The 22,880-nt window shown below is 39.0% G+C and overlaps 2 protein-coding genes across 4 annotated transcripts; one reads left to right on the forward strand and one right to left on the reverse strand.

Moving 5' to 3' along the window:
- Nucleotides 1-555: 555 nt before the first annotated feature.
- Nucleotides 556-11,158, forward strand: acaa1 (acetyl-CoA acyltransferase 1). Of its 2 annotated transcripts, XM_042399575.1 has the most exons (12): nt 556-1,063; nt 2,025-2,118; nt 3,994-4,051; nt 4,127-4,206; nt 4,309-4,351; nt 4,988-5,086; nt 6,456-6,536; nt 7,163-7,353; nt 7,429-7,608; nt 9,694-9,749; nt 10,485-10,630; nt 10,733-11,158. In XM_042399575.1, exons 1-12 carry the CDS (start codon nt 893-895, stop codon nt 10,806-10,808), a joined length of 1,275 nt encoding a protein of 424 aa, XP_042255509.1. In that variant the 5' UTR covers nt 556-892; the 3' UTR covers nt 10,809-11,158. The 2 variants fall into 2 exon arrangements, with proteins under 2 accessions (XP_042255509.1, XP_042255517.1); XM_042399583.1 differs by lacking the exon at nt 556-1,063 and having other exon boundaries at nt 2,029-2,114.
- A 1,813-nt stretch (nt 11,159-12,971) lies between these two features.
- On the reverse strand, nt 12,972-22,524 carry esf1 (ESF1, nucleolar pre-rRNA processing protein, homolog (S. cerevisiae)). 2 transcript variants are annotated; one of them, XM_042398470.1, is made up of 14 exons: nt 22,442-22,524; nt 20,253-20,699; nt 18,903-19,240; nt 18,708-18,821; nt 18,473-18,582; nt 18,132-18,284; nt 17,884-17,998; nt 17,433-17,619; nt 17,181-17,348; nt 15,679-15,806; nt 15,411-15,501; nt 14,741-14,832; nt 14,441-14,593; nt 12,972-13,506 (listed from the first exon to the last, which is right to left on the reverse strand). In XM_042398470.1, the coding sequence occupies exons 2-14, from the start codon at nt 20,674-20,676 to the stop codon at nt 13,144-13,146; spliced, it is 2,436 nt and encodes an 811-aa protein (XP_042254404.1). In that variant the 5' UTR covers nt 20,677-20,699; nt 22,442-22,524; the 3' UTR covers nt 12,972-13,143. The 2 variants fall into 2 exon arrangements, with proteins under 2 accessions (XP_042254404.1, XP_042254396.1); XM_042398462.1 differs by having other exon boundaries at nt 17,181-17,360.
- Nucleotides 22,525-22,880: the final 356 nt, after the last annotated feature.

The raw sequence follows: 22,880 nt of genomic DNA on the forward strand, positions 1-22,880 counted from the left end.
AATCAAATAAAAACAGATTTAGTTATGAGGATCGAGGGGAAAATTAATAAAAGTGTAGAATAAAATAAATAAAAATGGGATAAAATCATAAAAACACAACAGCATTGCACACAGAAGAAATAAATAAGAGAAAAAAATGGATCAATAAATAAAAATAATGACCGTGTGTTCATGATGATTAAAACGCTGAGGAAACAATTTTATATATTTATACAACTTTGATTTGATAGTTTCAATTAATATATGAAATATGTAGATATAAATATATACAAAAAGGTAAATGGTTGATAACATTACTATTATTATTATTAAACAGTAATATATAGACCGTCTATAATGACTTGGGTCTGACCCACACTGGATATTTGAATTTGATTTATTGATATTTATTTTAAAAAACTGTTTGACTGAGAAAATGATAATACAGCTCTATAAGATATCTACTATATTTATTTGTCAAACAATATATGTTTACAACTTCATTTAATAGTTTCAATGAATACAAAATATATAGAAATATAGAAAAATTAGAAAAAATAAAGGTAAATTGCCAATATGTATTATTTTACTGTTAAACAGTAATGTAGAATAAAATAATTATGTATTACAAAGTTTTAAACGCTGTTTGCAGAAGATTCAATAGTTCAAGAGTTTTTTCAATATTTGCGACTATGTGTATTGATTTTGGCGAATAATCTCATTAAATGTATTGGAAAACATTTTTTGTCTTTAAATTTGTGAAAATAAAAACGCGACAATACAGCCCGCTGTAGTTTGTCCCGCTTCTCTTTCCGTCCTGTTTATATAAAGAAGGAAGTGCTGCAGTTTGACAGTTCACAGTAGACCAGCTGTGTCTCTTTACAGACTTGAACTCGGCTGTTTTGTCGTCATAATGCACAGATTAAAGATTATTTCGGGACATTTGTCTCCCGCTGGTTCTTCTGACAGGCGGAGTTTAAGCAGCGCGGAGTGCGGAGCCGCAGCGGCCAACAGCCCGGAGGACGTGGTGCTGGTTCACGGCCGGAGGACGGCTGTAGGGAGGGCGAAGAGAGGCGCGTTCAAGGTAGCAAAGTACATTTACTCAAGTACAGTTTTGAGGTACTTGTACTTTACTTGAGTATTTCCATGTGATGCTACTTTCTACATTTCAGAGGGAAATATTGTACTTTCTACTCCACTACATTTATTTGACAGCTTTAGTTACTTTTCAGATGAAGATTTGACACAATGGATAATATAACAAGCTTTTAAAATACAACACATTGTTAAAGATGAAACCAGTGGTTTCCAACCTTTTTGTCTTTTGACGTCTTACAAAAAGCAGTGTGTAGTCGGGGTCACATTTCACATGTCTATGAGTTGTTAACAGCTCCACCAAATAGTGATTTTTCCCTCTAAACTTCTCACATGCTTTCATTTCAATAAATGTTCAAATGATCCAATATTTCAGCAAAAATCAAAGATTAGAGAAAAAGTCCAAAAACTGAAAACAGATTTGTGTATCAGAACTTTGTTTTTTCTTCTTTCCTCTCCCATTAATCATCTCACCACCCCTCAGATTTATCTGCTGACCCTTTGGAGGGGCCATGACCCCTAGGTTGGGAACCACTGGACTATCTGGACCTATCATATATAATAATATATCAGTCAGAGGGACCAAACCACTACTTTTACTGCAATACTTTAACTACATCAAGCTCATAATACTTATGTACTTTTACTGCAATACTTTAACTACATCAAGCTCATAATACTTATGTACTTTTACTGCAATACTTTAACTACATCAAGCTCATAATACTTATGTACTTTTACTGCAATACTTTAACTACATCAAGTTCATGATACTTATGTACTTTTACTGCAATACTTTAACTACATCAAGTTCATGATACTTATGTACTTTTACTGTAGTAGCCAACTGTGAGGGAGTTTAGACACTGAAAACTAAAGAAAGAAGCTGCTGAACTGTAGTAACTTTGAGCGACAGAGAATTTTAAACATATATGAATGTGATGTTTCAGGACACCACACCTGACGAGCTGCTGAGTGCAGTGATGACAGCTGTGCTCACAGATGTTGGACTATCACCCGACAAGCTGGGAGACATTTGTGTGGGTGAGACAAGACCTTCAGCTCTTATGTCATCTATTACATAATCTCTTCTATTTGACAATTTAAAAAAAAAACCCTCAAGTTAATGACCAGTTAAATAGAATTTACAAAACAGCAAACATTAGTTTAAAAAGGGAGGGAATATAAGTGGGTTTGAGCTGGATAATCTAATAGTAAGAGGTAATCCAAAGTTTAGGGTCAAATATGGTCTCCCTTCATCTTAAATCAACCTCTTGGAACATCTAGTAGACTCTGCTAAGCTGACCTGAGAGACTTTAAATTACTTTAAGAACACAACCATTCAGAAATGTACCCTGGCTGCACCATGTAGAGCCTGATAGATGATAACTAAACTCTACTAGCAGCCAGTGGAGTAAACTGCTCCCTGTGCTTTGTCTTTGTAAGAAGACGAGCTGCAACATTTTGAACCATCTGGAGACGAGCTACAGTTCCTTGACTGAGGCAAGATTATAAAGAGTTACAGTAATAATCTAGTTGCAATGAAACAAAAGCATGGATTCATTTCTCAGCAGTTTCAGCACATAAAACACATGACGCATTAATCAATAATTGGTTTTCAAACAAACCAAAACCAACAAAAGCTTTTTAAAACTTGTGGTTTAAAGGACAGTTTCACAATTTTCAAGTCTGTCTTAAAGAGGACATACTCTGCACATTTCCAGCTCTATATTTACATTCTGGGGCTCTACTGGAATATCTTTACATGATTTCCAGTTAAAAACTCCTTATTTATCTTCTACTGGTCCTTTATGCAGCCCCTCAGTTCAGCCTCTGTCTGAAACAGGACGTTTTAGCTCCTGTCTCTTTAAGGCCCCGCCTCCTGATGAGCCAACTCTGTTCTGATTGGTCAGCTTCAGGAAGCTTCCTCCGGCTCCGGAGGCTACGTAAACAATCTATAGTAGCAGGATTTCACTTCTTTTTCTCCTTCTTTACTCCAAATGTCAACTTCTCAAATCCATCCGTACATGTTGGAGCTGAACCAGATCTGAAATATGAGAGTGAACAACGTGAACGACCTCCTACAGAACAGATGCAAGTTCATGGGCATGCTCGATGAGCTGACGTCATCTCTCACAAAAAGCATGTTATGTTGCCTTTAAAGCAATAATCAGGTGCCCATGTGTTCTTCCTCTGTAGCCTCTCCCTCTGATGCAAAGACATATGCTCAACTCTTGACTTGCTTGTCTTGACTTGACACAGTTTTGGACATGTTTAGTTACAAACAGCATTGCTTTAACCATGCTGTTACATGAACCATGGTGTTTGTGTCATATTGCTACCATGTACATAAATTACAGTGTCATCTGCATACACTTGGATGCTGGTATAAGGACGTGCAGATGACAAATCATTGATATATAATGTAAACAGCAATGGGCCCAGGATAGATCCTTGTGGGACACCTGTGGATGGACAGAGTGCAGCTGATTGATGATTCTGTGCTCAAAACAAACTCGAGCAACTAATTTTATAATTGAATATTCACTTTTATTCCTTTTTTTTAAAGTAAAAATGCCAAATATTTGCTGGTTTCAGCTGCTCAAATGTGAGAATTTGATGCTTTTCTTTGTCAAACATGACAGTAAACTGAATATCTTTGAGTTTTGGACTGTTGGTCGGATAAAACAAAACATTTGAAGACTGTTGGAAAATATAAAAAACACTTTCCACCATTTTCTAACCTTGAAAGAAAATAATTGGTAGATTAATTAATTGAAGGATTAATTTAAGTCCTAGACTGATTCTCCTGTTCCTGCAGGAAATCAGTTAATTAATCTCTGTCTGTAAATCAGATGTTTTGACGTAGTTCTTCGTTTAAATTCACTGTTGTTCTGCCCTGTGTGTTTCTGGCTGCAGGTAACGTGTTGCAGCCCGGCGCCGGTGCTCTGATGGCCAGAGTGGCACACTTCCTCAGGTCAGATTACTAATCATTACTTCACACCTCTGTCATTCAGCCTCAGTGTGTCTCACTGCTCTGTGTTGATTTCAGTGGGTTTCCAGAGACGGTTCCCGTCTACACCGTCAACAGGCAGTGCTCCTCCGGCCTGCAGGCTCTGTTTAACATAGCAGGTAAATCTGAATGCTTCTGTTATGATTTTATAAATTTAAAAACACACAAAATAAACAGCGTGTACGTAACACAGCCCTCTGTTTGTAACCCCGTCTCTGCAGGAGCCATCAGGAGCAGGTCCATTGATCTGGGACTCGCCTGTGGGTAAGTCAGTCAACATCTGCGACATCTGGACTCAGATATCAGTCATGAAGTTTAAGGTTTATTTGTAATTTCAGCTGTAAAAGCTTAAGTGAAATAAAGTTTCTTTGAGTATAAAACTTACAGAACATCAAACAAAATCACTCATAAGTGGCCAAAACTTCTCAGAGTGACACGTTTTTGGTCCCACTTTTAGGACGAGGAGTAAAAGTATTTTATCAACTTTCTTAACTTTGGAAATCACTTCTGTCTCAGTCAATATTTAGGAGCTGCAGAAGTGTCCTAACCTGTTCCTAACTATCCTGAGTTTCCAGGAGACGTCGTACAGGCAGAGATATTCAGTTAGAAGACAGATGTTTTATAAAATCTTGATGAGAACAAGCGTATTGAAAGATCATAAGATTTTATTTTGTGGTGACGTCTCACTCTCTGAGTCCTCCTTCTCCTCACTGAAAGTAAGAGTGGAACATTTCATACTCTGAGGAAGGATTTATTTAGTCCTAAATTAACTTTCAGCGCGATTCCTAGGAGTGATTCTGAGAAGTTTGTTCAAATAAATTACTACTACTATTACTACTAATACACATTAAAAATGTAAAAATGGTGTCAGGTGACTGTTTATGTGTTTCTGTCTGTCAGAGTCGAGAGCATGTCGTTGCGTTCAATGGGAAACCCTGGAGATCTGAGCTCCAGGCTGATGGACAACGACAAGGCCAGAGACTGCATCATCCCGATGGGGTGAGACTGCTGCTCACACAACTGTAGATATCATGTCTACTTTAACTCGGGGAATTAATCTGATGCTATGATGCCAGAATTCAATGTCACACCACCACAAAATTATTTGTCTTAATCACAAAATTTGTTCTTGTGCCCCCAAATCTGGCAGATTGTTCTCAAAATGTTATTTATAATCCATAAATTTGTTATAAAACTATAATTTTGTGTTATCTGTCAACCCAATTTCTCCTCAAATTTGTTATAACACCCTCAAATATCTTCTTTATAATCCCAAAATGTGTGAAACCTCCAACTGGTTATATTCCCAAATGTTGCCATACAGCCCTAAAATATATTTATATGATGACAAAACATTTATCCTGAAATGTGTTACTGCAGCCCCAAAATGTGTTGTAATCCCCAAATTTGTTATAACATTAACAAAATGTAATTAATCCCAAATTTAAATTAACCTCCAATTGGTTAGCCCCAAAATTGATCTATTTAGTATTTCAAAATGTGTCATAGCAACCCCAACATTTATTATTCCAAACTCTGTTAAATAATCATACATTTTGTTTATTCCCCTCTTTTGGGTATAATTCCAAATTTTGTTGTACTTCCCCTAAAATGTCTTTACATTTTACAAAAATGTTCTGTAATTCCAAAACAGTTTTATCCCTAAAACCTGTTTATAATTCCAAACATTTTATAGCACTCAAAATATATATATATATATTTTACTTTATTTTACCCCAAAATATATTTATAATTCCAAATGTTGATAAACCTCAAATTGAGTACAATCCCAAATTTTGTTATGGATCCCAAATGTATTTGTTATAATCCCCAAATTTCTTAATGCAAACACAAAATGTATGACCTCAGATTGTGTTACCAGAATCCAAAAAAATCAACATTTGTTTAATCTTAAACTGTATTCTAAGCATCAAATTTGTTTGAAATTATGTTGGAAGTTCAACCCAAAATCTCAAATTAGCCCGAAATCTGTTACAACACTCTCAAAATGTATTTTGTTATAATTCCAGATTTTGATTAACTTTCAATTGATTATGATCATTAGAAGATGTGTAAAAGCAACATTTATTACGTCAAAATTTGTCAGAATCCCACAATTTGTAACATCTCACCCAAAATTTTTGGTGTAATAAAATTTGTTGTATGGTCATAATTTCTTTTATAATTCCAAAATCTAATACAGTTAGCTTTTTGAAATTAATGTATAATCCTCCACTAAAACACCTCGATAGACCAGACTGCTTTGCTCATTTCAATTCTTTAGACGAGCTCCGTACAGCTGTTCACTGTGATCAGATTTGTGTTTATATGACAGGATCAATAACTGTGTGTGTTTTTGTTTTTGCAGCATCACCTCAGAGAACGTTGCGGAGAGATTCGGGATCTCCAGAGAGAAACAGGATGCCTTCGCTCTCAGTTCGCACCAAAAGTAATTACGTAGTTTGTTTGTTTTTTTTTTTTACGTAAATGTCAAGACATTAACGTCTGTCTGTGTACGGCAGCTTATTGCTGCCAAAATGACAAAAAAAAAAGCTCAATTTCTGGTTTAAACAAGAACATTCTCTTTATTTTTAATAAGTTGTAATAAAACATCCTTTTTTTGGTCCCATATTCTAAATATTTGATCAAGAAGTTTCACAGCTTTCACTTATTTTATTGCCTAATGCCTGCTCTTTGGAAAGAACTTTTTAAGTGCTATTTAAATAAGCTTTATTATATAATGTGAGAGCTTTTTCATGAAATAATGACTTTTTTTTTGTTGCATGACACTATAACCCAAATAAAAAATAAATAAAATTAAAAAAAAACACACAAAAAACCCCAAGAAACTGAGCTGATCTGAAAAACATTCCAAGATATTCAGTCATGTATTTTGTCATGTATGACAAAGAAAAACATAAAATCATCACATTTGAAAAGCGGAAACGTGCAAATCTTTTGGCATTTTTGCTTAAAAATGACCGACTTCTCTGTTGATTTGATTGATTGATTAATTGACTAATCGTTTCATCTCGAGCACCAACATGTTTATCAGCCTGGTTCTTCCTCCTACAGAGCAGCGCAGGCGCAGAACACGGGTCTGTTCGACCAGGAGATCGTTCCGGTCACCACTAAGTTGGTGGACGACGAGGGTAAAGAGCGCGACGTGACGGTCGCTAAGGATGACGGGATCCGACCGGGAACGACATTGGCGGGACTGAACAAACTCCGGCCGGCCTTCAAACCTGACGGGACGACCACGGCGGGTGAGCCTCCAGCTGTAAGCAACAGGTGAACCGATGAGTCTGAATGACTCACACAAACATGTTATTGTGTCTCAGGTAACTCCAGTCAGGTGAGTGACGGAGCAGCAGCCGTGCTGATTGGTCGCAGGTCCGCAGTCGAGGCTCTGGGTCTGCCGGTGCTGGGAGTCCTGAGGGGCAGCGCGGTGGTGGGGGTCCCTCCTGATGTCATGGGTATCGGGCCGGCGTTCGCCATCCCAGCAGCTCTGCAGCAGGCCGGTAAGATGTGTGTGTGATTTATTTTTATATGGTTTAACCTCCAGCTGGGCAATAATTTAATGTATTCATTAAATGGGATTAAATCCAATTTTGTCGACCGAAGTAACGATTCCACCCAAATTATAATTAAAACAAGTTACTGAGGTTCAGCGCCGTAACGTAACCGTGCGGGGGTTGAGGCAAGATACAGGACCTGTCCATGGTCCTGCGCATGTGACCCCATTACACATTGTCGCAGAGTGCAGGATTTAATAATCAAATACTCAGTACTACAGAGTACTACAGTATTACAGAGCTGTACTGTTAGGAAAGAACAAGCTTTTCCCTTTTATAAGCAATTTGCGCCTTTATGTGCTCTCCCTGTCCTGGTGCTGAAGCTGAACATTCCGTTAACATTTTTATTATAGCTTGTGTTTTTATTTATGAAATAGCCTATCCTGTATTTATGACACTTGTGTGGCAGTAGCTATATTTTTCTCTGTATGTGGGCTATAGCCGTTTTTGTGCCTAAAGACGAATTCCCCGTAGGTTCGGCTATATAAAAGCCTTATAACATTATATTATTCTGGAAAAAAACTCAGCATAACATACAGGCTAACTAACGTCACAATAAGGCTGTTGCCAAAATGGTCGATAACTGTATAGTAGCTAACCACTGTCAGCTATGCAGGAACCCACCTGTTAACAGACTGCATCCTTCTTCACGTCTGACAGGATTTACCGTTCCAGTCATAGTCGTGATTTTCGTAAGTTTGGCAGAAAAATGCCACTGATTTTTCCTTGTTGTGCCGTTTTTGGGCACCGCTTTGATGTTTTTGTTTCATTTTCTAAGTGTCTCTGACAGTGGTACCCATGCTGTCACTGAGCTGTACTGATTTGAATTTCCCGCCTAATGTTTTAATTGGACCAAAAATCCCTGACGTATCAAACAAAGAAAACTATTGACCGGTAAAGTTTTTATTTTATTTTAAATATTTGTTTTATTTTACGTTCAAAATACAGACAATATCATGACCTGAACCCTACGTTGCGGAGGCTGCAGGGGTAACGTATACTTTACGCCCCAGCTGAGGTTTTAGCCGCGTTAACAACAACGACTGGATTGATTTAGTTTGGTACCAATGTTCATGTTCCCCAGAGGACGAATCGTAATAACTTTGGTGATCCTCTGACTTGTCCTCTTGTGCCACAACAGGTCTCAATTTTAATTTTATAATAAAATATGTGTAAAAGTAAGTCTGTAATTCATTTTAGTGCTAATTAGCAGCTAAGATGTGTTAGCATTTAGCTTTAGGTGCAGCCTCAGAGCAGCTAGCGTAGCGTGGATCCATCAAATCCACACTACATACTGCTTCTATGTGTACGTGTATATAGAAATCGTTTATCATTCTATCCCTGATAAAGTCTATCTTTGTTTTTCACAAAAATAAAATTAGAATGTTCTGTTTTTGCAGTTAGTAGGTAACAAATGAAGCCGACTACACAAGCGTAAATAACACGAAACTTCCCGTGACAGACGTCATATCATCTGTGACCTCAGACAGATGATATGATGTCACCTCGTCCTCGTCCGTTTTCTTCAGGACGCCACCAGTCGCGTGACACTGCTCCGTAAACGTGCAGTTTTCCCCTCGTCTGTTTCTGCTGTGTGTTGCAGTTTGGGACAGTAGTGTCCTTACACGGCAAACTAAATAGACCACATTTAGTCTGCGTGCTGTCTGGGTTGAGTAAACTGAATTTTATCATGTTTTCTAGATTGAACACACTTAATTAATACTCAGAATTAGTTTGGATTCTGGATTTGGGACATAGTTTAGTGTTGTTTTGAATGTTTGAAGAGTTTTCTTTGTTCTTATGCAGAACAGTGAAAACAGTGAACTGCATCGAACATAAATGTCATTATTATATTTCATACAATCGCTACATAATGATGTATAATGATTGATAACTGACTGAATGTTGAGTAAAGTCTGACAGTTTAGAGCCTGAGACGTAACAAAAAGTCTCCACAGTTCATCCATCCAGCAGTTTTATTTAGTGTAATAAGCATTTCATCGTCTCAGAGTCTGTCTGTTTCTCCTTCAGGACTCACTGTTGCTGATATTGACGTGTTTGAAATCAACGAGGCCTTTGCCAGTCAGGTGAGATCCGCAGAAGCTCAGGTTGTTTGTGATGATACAACAGAAATGTCACGTTTTTCTCTGTATGGACGTCTGTTAAAGGGTCATTTCACCTTAAACTGTTTATTTGTCCATGTGGTAACACATTATTATTTCACTATTTTCCCCCATTTAGCATTTATAACACTATAATTTAGTTATTGCAGATATCTGTATATTTGTCAACAACTCCTGTGGACACTAAAGCTGCAACGATTAGTCAATTAATCAATTAGTTGCCAACAATTAACACCAACTATTTTGATAATCGATTAATTTTTTTGAGTCATTTTTTTTAAGGAAAAAAAGTCCAAATTCTCTGATTCCAGCTTCTCAGATGTGAATATTTTCTGGTTTCTTTAGTCTCTGTGACAGTAAACTGAATAATAATAAGACATTTGAAGACGTCATCTTGGACTTTTGGAAACAGTGATTGACATTTTCATAATTTAGTTTTTGGACCAAACAACCAATCAATTAATAGAGAAAATAATCAACAGATTAATGGATGATGAAAACGATCATTAGTTGACGCCCATGAGTGGAGGCTGCTGTATGAACAGATAATGAACTATAGAGTAAAAGCTCCGTAGTGCAACTAGAGAACCAGTAACTCAACGGGGTGACTTTAGTCTCTGGAAAAACAAACTTTTCCTCTGAGTGTGTGAAGACGTTTCTTGGAGATGTGGGTGAACTGAACCTTTACCACTTACTCAGGCCGTGTACTGTGTGGAGAAGTTGGGGATCCCGATGGAGAAGGTGAATCCTAACGGCGGCGCCATCGCTCTGGGTCATCCTCTGGGCTGCACCGGAGCTCGTCAGGTGGTGACGCTGCTCAACGAGCTCAGACGCCGAGGCAGGAGGTTCGTTTTTACCTCACTTCTTACTGAGACGTGTGTGTGGAAAAACAAGTTCTTATTGTCCCTTTTTTGCTTGTGTTTTCCTGCCCTGAATGTCGTCTGTAGGGCGTACGGCGTCGTGTCCATGTGCATCGGGACTGGGATGGGAGCCGCTGCTGTCTTTGAATACCCCGGACCATAAGAACCGACCACAAACCAACACTGTTACTGTGATTAGAAGCCCCTTTCAGACCGGAGAGGTAATCTGTAAAAGCTCCGTCTGACGAGTCATTTCATCTCTAAAAATCGCTCCAATAATCTGACTTCTTAGAGCCTTTTAATATTTCTGTGATGTTGTTTACAGGCTGCAGTGTGATTGAACGCAGTCACACTGTCAGTCACATGTTTGTACGACATGCAGAGCAAAAACAAAGAGCTACATGAGATACACTACCTGAAGCCACACATTTCTGTTTCGTGTCTTCAGGTTATGCTAACCCATTGTTGCTAACTTTGGAGCTAACCTCCTTTACTTTTCCAGCATTTGGGGAAACAACAGACGTGACTTTTTAGCATTTATTAACTGAAACACTGTAGTCTGTACTGTACATTTACTGCCAGACTGACAACTTACTACTAACCTTTTCCTCTGCTCCGCTCGTATCCACCGTCACTTCTCTGTCCCTCACTCTTTCCCGCTCGCTACGCAAACATACTCCTTAACGGAGCCGCGCGACCAGTGGTTTCCCAGGCAACGACAGAGGTTGACTCACGTACGTGAACAGCGCTGCACAGAGACTCCCAAACGCTGTCGATTTTCAAATGAATGGATATTCATTCGGATATCAAATAATAAATATTTTTTGTCCTGGCGGGAGTTCTCTTTGTGTTAAGATGGAGAAACACAGATTCAGTAAACGTTCAGTAAACGTTGAGTACAGTTAGACCCAGCAGTCTCCGTTAGGTTGGGCGAGTTCAAAGTTGTGAAAACAACGGGGGTGTTTTGAATACACCCCCGTTGTTTTCACAGGTAATTTGTTAGTCTGTCCCTCCCGCCGCAGGAAATAATGGATCAATCCTGGAAAGCTGTTGATGTAGCACTTTTCTCCTTATGAAAATAACACGGAGATTATTCGACCAATGAGAATTTAGTCGAACGAGAGCATATCGACCAACTAATCGACCAGCAGACTACAGCCCCACTGTAAAGCTTCTCTGTGGAGTTTTTAAATAGAACATCTTCCTGTCGACAGTTTTTATATCAGTAAGAAAACAATAATTCAATGAAAGCTACAAAATATGTGTAAAAATCTGCTTTTGCAAAAGTTTTGTGAGGAAGGAAACACGTTCAGCACGTTTGTTGGTAAAAGCCTGAGACACAGAATCTAATTGGAAATAGAAGCGTTGGACTTGTTCCTTTAAGTAAAAGAATATTTTTAAGGAAGCATTTTGTTTGGGTTGCAAGACTGTGAGAATTGAGATTTTTATCTTCTATGATTCTGATTTAACAAATGGCATAAATAACATATTGTTATTCATTAGTTAATAACATGTTCAGCACCCGGACGCTGCATCGCGCAGACACTGGAGTTGTCTCGTAGTCTTATAGTCAGGCATTAAGGTGCATTTTGAATTTAATAACATAATAATTAGCTTTGCAAGACGAAGGGTTTCGTAAATACTTTGTGCTCATTAATCCAGAGAGACACAGGGTACAAAACTTCAACCTGTGAAGGAAAATAAGTGGCTCCTTAGTTTGTTTCATGTTTTACAGCATTTTGGAGAACATTAGCTTTCCTCAGTACGAGTTTTCCCCCTCATACACACAAACATACATACACACACACACACAAACACACACACAAACACCGTTGAGTCCGTTATTAATTCATGTAAATTAAATGAGTCACTAAGCTGCTGCTCTGTAGGTGTTAATAACTGTATAGACGACACAGTTCAGATATCAGGTGATTAAGTGCCTTTGACTCAATGTAGCTGATCAATACTCAGTGATATTGATCTGCATTAATCAGGTGTTTATGAGTCAAGATCAGATTTTTGTAATTCAGTGAAGATCCATCAGGAAAAGGACCAATTTATGACCTGAATGTTGTTTGAAAAATTTGTATTTTTTTTTTTTAATTGCTGTCATCATTAAAAACAACTGTGACTTTTAAAAAGGATAATTCTGCTTTAATAAAACTTGTCATCATGTTCAAACTACACAAATAAGACAAGTTATAATAAACTGGAATTATCCTTTAAATAACTGCAGATCTTTGTTTAACTAAACTGTGATTCTTTGACACTGATTTCTATGTTGAACCAGTAAATAAAATAAATAAAACATTTCAACGTGATCTGATTGTTTTTATCATCATGTTGTTGGATTTTTTCTGTACAAACCGGCACATAAAAAAAAAAGAAAGAAAGAAAGAAGCACTGCAGTCCGACATAAATGTTGACGAGTTCGACCAACGACCGTCAACACCGAGTCTGAGTTTAGAAAGAAGCAGTTTGTGTCCGTTGAGTTGAACCTACATGAGCTTCTGTTTCTTCCGAGCCTGAAACTGCTCCGTTTTGCTTTTGATGGACTTGACGAGCAGAGACAGTCCGGGGTCCATCGCTTTCTTCGCCGAGGCGTCCGCAGGCGGCGGCGGAGCGTCAGAGTCTTTTTGCCGTTTACCCGCGGCGTCCTCCGCAACCTGTGTGGGTGCGGCGGCGGCCTTCGGAGCGCTGACGGCGTCCTCCATGCGGCGATGCTCGTCCTCTCGCCGTCGCTGCTTCTCGGCCTCGATGCTCTGCGTGGCTTTGGTCTTCTTGTAGCTCGGGTGAGACGGGTCCAGGTTGAACAGGTGAGAGGTGAACATGGCCTGGAAACGAGGGTCTTTAACATCCACCTGGAGACACGAGAAGATAGGATCAAAATAAAATAAAAAAAAACACTTGTTTTGCATGTTTTACCCAAATTTAATCATAAATTATGCACATTTTCATTCGTCTTAAACTTCCTTCCATCCAAGGAGTCACAACTTTCATCATATCCATGAAAACAAACCTGCAGGTTAGATTTTTGTCAATTTGAGATCATTGATGATGTCTGTAAACATCATCGATTAACAGTTCTGCCGTTTATAACTGTCGGTCTCATAATCAGACTGAATCTGACATCATGTTCGTCTTAGTCGAAGTGTTTCAGACGTGTTTTTCAGTCGTCTGATGGAACAGAGACTAGGGATGTGCAGAGAGTCCAGTATTTGAATTTGTATCTGAATAAAAGTGAAAAGAGGCTTAAAAATCCTGTTTTTGTTTTTCTGACACTTTTAATTTTAGAAAAATCCTATGAGCCATTTTAGTTACATAGGTGGCGCTAGAGAGCACATTTTGGCACTTTAGGGGTTAATTTTTACATTTTATCAAATTTTTCACCAGACCTGATGTGTGTGCCAAATTAGGTGAGTTTGTGCATGTTTAGGGGGTCAAATTAAGGGTTTAAGTGGCGTAATAATAAAGAAACAAACAAACACATGAAAAACAATAGGACTACTATTTTACAGTAGTCTTCTGCCTTTTGGGCTCGGTCCCTAATAAATAAATAATAAATAATTTCCCTTTTAGTTTAGTTTAGTTTATCTGTATGAGTTTCCTCGTCTCTCCATGTTTGAAACTCTACCTTTTAAATTAGTGGATCTTCTAGTTTTAGCCAATGGATGATGAACTTCACCTAATAATGTTTGTTTTTTTATATTTGCATACTGATCAAATGGTCCAAACCTGAACAGTTTCACAAATGAAACTTTGTGTTTTCAGTTAAAATCAGACTGAAAGTTTCACCTGGAAGTCGTCGTTCTGCGGCTCTTCGCCTTTCTTCAGCAGCTTCTTCTTCTTCTTCTTGCTCAGGTTCTGCTGCTCTACGATCTTGTCGTAGTTGAAGTGTTTGTGTTTGACGTCGTCTGCGTCGTCCTCCATCAGCAGAGCCATCTCAGCCTGCACACACACACACGCACGCACGCACACACGCACGCACACACGCACACACACACACACAGGTTTAGATGTTAACATGTAGCTGGAGCTCAACTTGAGTTTGTTGATTTTTTTCGGTGATGAGCTCAGCTGGGTTTGACCTCTGACCTTTTGTCTCTCCAGCTCCTCTTCCTCCTCAGGTGTCCGCTCCTCTTCCTCCTCCAGCTTCTTCTTCTTCCCCTTTGGTTTCTTCTTCAGGTCTGCAGACACATCAGCAAACACGATACTGAACCTTTATGATCAACACACTACATAACTAAACAACCTGAACTCAAAGGTCCTCTTACTTAAGTTTAAGGAAACTTTCACCTGCATCTCATAATAATCTTAAGTAAGTGGACTATTGAGCTGAGATTATTTTGTTACACAAACTGTCACCAAACGTTCAGAGTGAACTTTCCAAAGAGACCAAATCTGCATGTTAGATTCAACCAATATGTTTGAGATTATTTATATTATAAACAGTATATTTTTATATAAGATAATAAATAATCTACATGTGATCTGTGAGTCACACTAACTTTACTCTGTTCAGCTGTTATAAACATTCAGGGAAACACAAAAAGACGTCTGTTAGTACTTGCATCCTGTTTTTTTTTCTCTTTTTTGATCATGTTCTGAATGTTTGAATCAATATTTGTGAATAACGTCATTAAAATGTATCCGATAGTTGTTGATCTTTCAGTTTGGACCGACGCTGCCATCCAACACAAAGACAACAACACCGCTGTGACTGACTGTCTGATTGATTGATTGATAAACTGAAAGTATTGATCACCTGTAGCACCGAGCTCCTCAGCGAAGAACGGGTCACTGAGGTCGACGTCTGGAGGAAGCTCGTCATCGCTGAGCTCTTCCTCGTCAGCTCCCTGATTCAAGACAAAATATATCATATATAATATATAATATATCATATAAAGTGTTTCTGATGTCTGATTAATATTTCTGTCTACGGATCATCTGAAATCAATATTGTTCAGTGTTCAAACACACTTGTTAATTATTAATTGGGTGTCTGTGATGCTGCTTCTTGTCTGCAGACTCACCTGTTTTTTCTGAGTTTTCTTCTTCTTCTTCTTGTCTTTCTTCTTCTCCAGGAACTCCTCCCAGGGCGTCAGCTTGTCCTTCCCCTCCATCTTCTTCTTCACCAGCTGCTCCGTCGTCTCCTTCAGTCCTGCACGCACATAAAAATACACAGTCAGCTGACTGCGGCTCGCAATACCTCACAATACCTGGCAGAGCCTTATAGAGCCTGTAAAAACCCACAGAGGTCAAAGAGGTCACCGTGGACGAGACTTATTTGATAAAACAACGAGATGAAGACTTTGTCTGGCAGCTCTGTGAGGATTTACAAATAAACATCCTTCATCCTGAGGGGAACAAATAAATAAAATAAATATAAAATATCACTTGAATCCATCCGACAGTTGTTGAGATATTTCACTCAAAACCATAAATGTTCAAATCACGCTGGAGGAAAAGTCAGAAGGATTCATGTCAAACCATCCAGTAGCTGTTCAGGTATTTTATTCTCCAGCTGCTAACTGTCGCTAAAAACAAAGTAAACCATTAAAAAACAGGAACTTCTGCTGTTGTTTGGTGACAAACTTACAGGAACTGTTAATTGTATTTTTTTTATAGATCATTACATTGTTTGTATGTATCAGGATGTTTATAGTGTGAAACCTTTCAATAATTGTGCCGACATGATGTCATAATCTTGATCTGAGTCCTTAAATATTTGTTATCTGCTGATACAGAGTCGGATATTAATATTTATATTGCAGCAAAAAAAAAATGTAATGATGATTTAAAATGTGTCTACGGTGGCCCTGAAGTACAAATCACAATGACAAATAACAAAACATAACCGGAAAAGCAGAAAACACAACAACATTAACTTCTACTGGAAAAGGTCTGCTGTCAACAGAGCTTGTTGCTGATTGGACGGATGCACTGTCTGTCTTTTTAACAGGAAGGAGACGCTGTCCTATCTATCCATCCATCCATCCATCTATCCATCCATCTATCTATCTATCTATATGAAAGCATGTGGAGTTTTTTGGGGTTTTTTTTACGTCACACGAAAAACAGAAAAACAAAGTAATACATTGATTGTTTATCCTGTTATGAATCAAGTTGAACAGCTTTGGGCGGAGACTACACAGACCCCAAATGAAGGCGGACAGCGCCTCCTTCCTGTTAAAAAGACAAGACAGCGCGTCCGTCCAATCAGCAACAAGCTTTGTGTTTTGTCATTTGTCGTTGTGATGTGCAGCACTTCAGGGCCACCGTACGTGTCTGACAGACTGAAACAACCTTCAGCTGCTTAAACCAAATACTGAAGGTCCTGGTTCAAAACAATTCAATTATTGATCTGATATTAAAGTTTGACTGAAACTTATTGTAACAATATATTGACTGATATTCTCATGTTATTTCCATAAACTCGTGTTCGATGAGAATCTCTTGTTATGAAATAATAAATAACATTTTACAGTGTAAATATGATCTGTTTTGTGGACGTAGGCGATCACGGAGACGTTACCTGGCACCCAGGTGATCTCCATCTCCATGCTTTTGTCCTCCTGGATCTTCTTCTCTTTGTCCTGGATGCCTTTCAGCAGCTGTCTGTACTTGGAGATCTGCTCCTCACTTTTCTTCTTCTTCTTCTTCTTCTCCTCCTCCTCTACGACGGGCTCGTCCGTCCGTTCAGCTACAGAAACAACTAAAACATTAAAAACCTCGTCAAAAGGTTTAAAACAATATGTGTGACTGAAGTAAAGTTTTATCGTCTCACCCTCCGCTGTGTCGTCTTCCTCTCCGAACACAAACCCTCTGTCTTCACCCTCCTCCTCCTCTTCTTCTTCTTCGCTGGAGGAGGCCAGGTAGGCGTTGAAGTCCATGTCCAGCAGCTCTTTCTTGTCGAACTTCCTGTTCAGGGCGGTGACGCGATCGTGATCTGTCTCGTCCCACGTTAGCTGCACCTGATTGGTTCAAACAAGTGTCTCACTTTTACTGTTTGTAATGTTTTTAAGACAGAAACAGTTTTACATCATGAAGCTAAAACAATCAGTCAATTAATTGATTGACAGACAATTATCTGCAACAATTTTATTAATTGATTAACTGTTTTTCTCTCATTTCTGCTTCTGCTAATAATAATAATTAGTAGCAGCTCTAGTTTCTATTTATATTGACTTTTACCGTCATCTTTAATGATATGTGATAAGAAGCATCGGTCTTCTTACCTTCGAGGTGGAGGCGGCGGTTGAGGTGAAGAGTTTGGGCGTGTAGGCCGTCAGGTTCACGTCTGTCGCCACGTCTTTGGGCTCCTCGTCGAACGTGACGTCATCAGGGATAAACCTGTTCGACGGAGGTTTGAGTTTTGACACAAAGATTAAACGCTCTTCTTCTCTCTGACTGTGTGTTTGAGTGTTGGAAGTTTTAAATGACTGATTTTAATGGTTTTCATGTTTTGTTTGTTTTTTTCTCGTACCGGAGGTCCAGAACGGAGCAGCTGCTCTCGTACTCGTAGCCGTCACACTCCTCGTAGATCTTGGCGGCCGTGTCGGTCGAATCGCACTCCACCACGGCGTAGAAATACTTCAGACGTTTGAACTGGTAGTCACGCATCTTCTCCCTGTAAACCCTGAGAGGACACGCACACACACACATCAGACCCAGAGGAAGATCACATCCAGCTGTATCTGTCACAGCAGAAAGATAAGTGATGTGATGAAGTCCTGTTTAGCATGTTAGCAGGAAAACCAACCAGAGTCTCATTAAACCAGATTAAACTAAACAGGTTGGAAACAGGAAACAGGAAACGTGTTTTACTTCTCTTCTTCTGTGTCGTCCTCGGAGTCGTCAGGCAGCGCTTTCAGCTCCAGAGGTCCCTGCGTTTCCTCCACCATCAACCTCTCCTTCCCAAACTCTGACGGGTAGATCTGGACAACAATACCCAGCATGCACTGCTGTTTATCTCTCTTACACACAGACAAAAGTCTCCTGTCCACCATATTAAAACATGTTTGAAAAGTGTCGGTAATCTCCAGATTAGAAGCAGCTTTACCTTGACAGACAGCACAGCTCCTCCTTTAGGTGTGAAGGAGTTGAGCAGAGCCAGCAGATCTTTGGCCTTCATCCGGTCCCAGTCCATGTTGCAGACGGCCAGTCGGCCAGAAACCTGAAACACAAACAACAAACATAGTTTCACTGGTTTTACGTTTTTTACTTCAGCGTGTCACACGACCGAGACTCTGCTCACCTCGTCGCTCCGCGGAGCGTCTTTGCACAGCTCTCCCCAGTCGTGTTCGATTTCCTCTTCCTCTCTCCGCAGGATGGCGTCCACGTCGTCGTCGTCGTCGTCTTCGTCTGAGCTGGTCTCTATGTTGCCCTTCCCCCTGGCCAGATCCGGCCCGCTGTCGCTGTCGTCCCCTGAATCCAGACCGGACTCCTCCTCCTCCTCCTCGTCCGATCCGCTCCCCGCGTCGCTCTCCTCCTCTGCATCATCATCCTCATCTTCCTCCTCGCTCCCCTCTGTGACACTGTCTCCAAGGTCATCTTCCTCTGCAGGACGCTGCTCCTCTTCCTCATCTTCTTCCCCTGAGGAAAATAATAAAAAGAGAGTGAAGTGAGAGGCTACAAGGTTCAGATTCACATCTTGACATCATAAAGATATAACTGCAGCCGGAGCAAAAGAAGAAGAAAAAGTCTGTCAGCAAGAACGAGGAACGATGTGATCAGTTTGGTCGTTTCCATAATGTTTTATTTCCTATTACAGCGACACTTTACTGCAGCTGTTCTCAGTGTTTTTCAAAAGGTGCAACTGAAACAGGAACAGCTGCGTTTACAAGACCTTAAAATGCAGAGTTTAGTATTCCTATTAGATTTAATAGGTTTTTAAAAATGTGGCTAGAAATTCTTCACTCACAACTCCCAGCAGTAGGGCTGCAAGTAACGATTATTTTCATTATCGATTAATCGATTAGTTGTTTGGTCCATAAAATGTTTTGTCCACAACACAAAGACATTCAGTTTACTGTCATAAAGACTAAAGAAACCAGAAAATATTCACATTTAATGAGCTGAAATCAAAGAATTTGGACGTTTAAAAAAATTGTAAAAGTTGGCAACTAATCGATTAATCAACTAATCTTTGCTGCTCTACTCTCTTTTTTGAGCAATATTGTAGATTGGGAATATCGGCAAAAAATCCAATATTGTGCATCCATAATCCATCTTTACAAGTCTTGTTTGTCTGATCAACAATCTAAATCCCAAAAACAAACAAACAACAAAGAAAAGCATCAAATCCTCACGAAGCTGAAACCGATAAACGTCTTATTCAATTATCAAAATGTAATAAACTGTTTCATTGAGGCCGAATCAGATTCACACATGAACTGAACGATAATTACAGTTTTTCTGTCCATAAACTAAACTCCCTCCAATTTAAACATTTAAACATTTATAGAGACATTTCCTTCTTCTGGATCAAAACTGTAACCAATAATAACCACGTCAATAATCAATCTCTTATTGATCCCTTTGGATTCTGTCGATCTGTGATCATTTCTTCACGTCTGTATCAGCGAACATGAAAACATCTTCTCACCTTCTTCAAAGACTCGGACTCCTCGTTCAGGCTGCTTCACTTCAGCTTTAACGTCTCTGCTCTGCGCTGCTTTTCCTTTCTTCACGTCTGCATCAGCCTTCATCAGACTCTCCTTCACTTTTTTCTTCTTCTTCTTCTTGCCCTCCGCCTTCTTCCTCTTCACATCCCCCTCCTCTTCTTCTTCCTCCTCCTCTGAGTCGGAGAGTTTGTAGAAGCGCTTCAGGTCCTCGGTGGAGGTGTGGTTGATGGGACGGCCTCGTTTGTCGACGGTGTATTTCACCTTGAAGCGCTCGTCGTGAAACATGGACTGGAAACGCTTGTCGATCTTGATTTTGCGTTCTCTCTCGGGCATTTCCCAGAAGCGAGGGTCTTTCTGCACACGCAGGAAACGCTCATCGGCGCCCTGCTTCTTTTTGGACGACATGGCGGCGAAAATCACAGCGTCACCTGCCAGAAAAACAAGACAAGATATTGGTTAACGTGGACAACAAAGACAACAGTGACAAGTGTCTTAATTCCAAACAGTTTCATGGAATTCAATGAAAACCATCTAAATAACCTGAATTGTTTTTAATGTCTTTACTTCTGTCAGCCTCCAGCAGATTCTACATGTTTCAAACTTTTTAGGAATTGGTCATTTTACTAATTTAAACTGGTGTCAAAGGCACAAAACTTGTCTGTAATTTTGTGATTTTTTTGAAAGCCTAAGAAATATCATTTATCATCACTGTAATTACTGTGTTTTTTTTACTGGTAAACAAGTATGGAGTTTAAAGTAACACTAAACATGTGTTGACTACTATTAGTTCTGCTTGAATATTTTCTGAAATCAAAGGTGTTTGACATCCATCATCAATAATAGAGCCGATGAGATGAACATCAACTGGACAAACTGACAGGTGATTTTTTTTTTATACCAAGAAAATTATCAATTATGTTATCAACTGTAGTAAAAATAAGTAAGAAAGTGAGCAGCTAGGCTGTTTTAGCACACAACTTGTCTCTTGACAATTAAAAAAAAAAATTAAATCAATCGGTAATTATTAATGGAAATCAATAGTTTTAGGATCTGGATTCAGAGGAGAGTTTCATAATGAGCCTAAAAAACTGAACCATCTGTTTCATAAAGCAACATAAAGCTAATGTGAGCAACTTGAGTCAAGCCTGGTTCAAAAACTGACTCAGAAACACAGACATCATAAAGACAAAAGTGATTGTTTGTGGCCACAAAGCAGCACATATTAAACATTTAACAAGTCCAGGTTACTGTAGAGATTAGTTTCAATGGTAATTTAGTTAAGACTTATTAACCTTATTTATTAATTTGAATTTCCTCAAATACACCTGATTTAACTAGCAATCTGGCTTTAAACACCCCTGAGGACCAAGTAAATCTGAAAAGTTGAAAAGACAAGTTCAAGAATGTTCAAGTGTGTCTTAAACCAGCAGTCAGGTGTCCATATGAACAGTGAAAGAGGTTTTCCTCGCTGTAATCATTCCTCCTGTTCATACTGGATATGAAAAGATCCTTCAAATGTGCTTTCAATACGTTTAAAAGTAGATGTGAAGCTTCTATTCGGCTTCAGCAGTCTGAGTTAGTCATATCAAGTGGATATCTGACACATTTACAGTCTTTTTAGCATCAAATTCCCTCTTTGTGTTTCCTCGGACAGTGTTTCCCTGTTGAGCTGCAGGTGGAAGTATAGTAACAAAAAGAGGAACTTTGGCACTAAAAAGACTGTAACGTTGAAAGATATCTACTTGATTTGACTCATTTGGACGCTGAAGCTTCATATTAGCTTCAGATAAACTTTTAAATATATTTTTTACACAGATGGAGGACTGTGGATTTTGTCCCCCATCACTTCCATTGTAAGGTCATTATGAAGGGATCTTCTAATGGTCAGTATGAACAGGAGGAATGATTACAGCAAGAAAAACAGCTTTAATGTTCATTTGAGCTCCTGACTGTTGTTTTAAGACACATTGTGAACTCGTCCTTTAAGCCTGAAGTTACTGTTATAAAGTGTTTGTGTCGCCTCACATGTAAACAAAATGTAAACAGTAAACATATAGTAACGGCGGGAAAACCAGACAACAGCAAACACAACACTGCGCATGCACGTCCTTAAAAAAGCACACTAAAATCAGTTTTAAACATTTTAAAAATGTTAAGCTTAAATCTTTACCGATATCTCTCCGGTCTCCTGCTACACGTGTTTTCCCGGCATGCCACGCTTCCGTGACCTAACTCTCTGCCCGCCCCTTTGCTGCTAAGGCAAGCGAAGAGGGACAAACATAAGAAAACGCGCACTGAGGATACAGGAGCCGTCTCTGACCACAAATACGAGTTTTTCACATCAAGAAACTAATATTCAGAGATGGAAAGTAACTAACTACATTTACTCAAGTACTGTACTTAAATTACAATAAAGTACTTGTACTTAACTTGAGTATTTCCATGTGATGCTAATTTATACTTCCACTCCACTACATTTCAGAGGGAAATATTGTACTTTCTACTCCACTACATTTATTTGACAGCTTATATAATATGATTCTTGTTTTATTTTTGTAGAGAGGGACGTTGCGACACTTTTACTTTTATTGTATTTGCAATTTAAGGTG

The sequence above is a fragment of the Thunnus maccoyii genome, chromosome 2 (genome assembly GCF_910596095.1).
Source record: "Thunnus maccoyii chromosome 2, fThuMac1.1, whole genome shotgun sequence".
Taxonomy (NCBI): Eukaryota; Metazoa; Chordata; class Actinopteri; order Scombriformes; family Scombridae; genus Thunnus; species Thunnus maccoyii.

Excerpts from the sequence above, each read along its gene's own strand:
- acaa1 (XM_042399575.1), top strand. The coding sequence starts at position 893 with ATGCACAGATTAAAGATTATTTCGGGACATTTGTCTCCCGCTGGTTCT. Across the intron at positions 1,064-2,024 it reads CGAAGAGAGGCGCGTTCAAG|GACACCACACCTGACGAGCT; the intron begins GTAGCAAAGTAC and ends GTGATGTTTCAG. Across the intron at positions 4,052-4,126 it reads AGAGTGGCACACTTCCTCAG|TGGGTTTCCAGAGACGGTTC; the intron begins GTCAGATTACTA and ends TGTTGATTTCAG.
- esf1 (XM_042398462.1), bottom strand. The coding sequence starts at position 20,676 with ATGTCGTCCAAAAAGAAGCAGGGCGCCGATGAGCGTTTCCTGCGTGTG. Across the intron at positions 18,822-18,902 it reads ACGCTCCGCGGAGCGACGAG|GTTTCTGGCCGACTGGCCGT; the intron begins GTGAGCAGAGTC and ends TTTGTGTTTCAG. Across the intron at positions 15,807-17,180 it reads GGAGATCACCTGGGTGCCAG|GACTGAAGGAGACGACGGAG; the intron begins GTAACGTCTCCG and ends ATGTGCGTGCAG.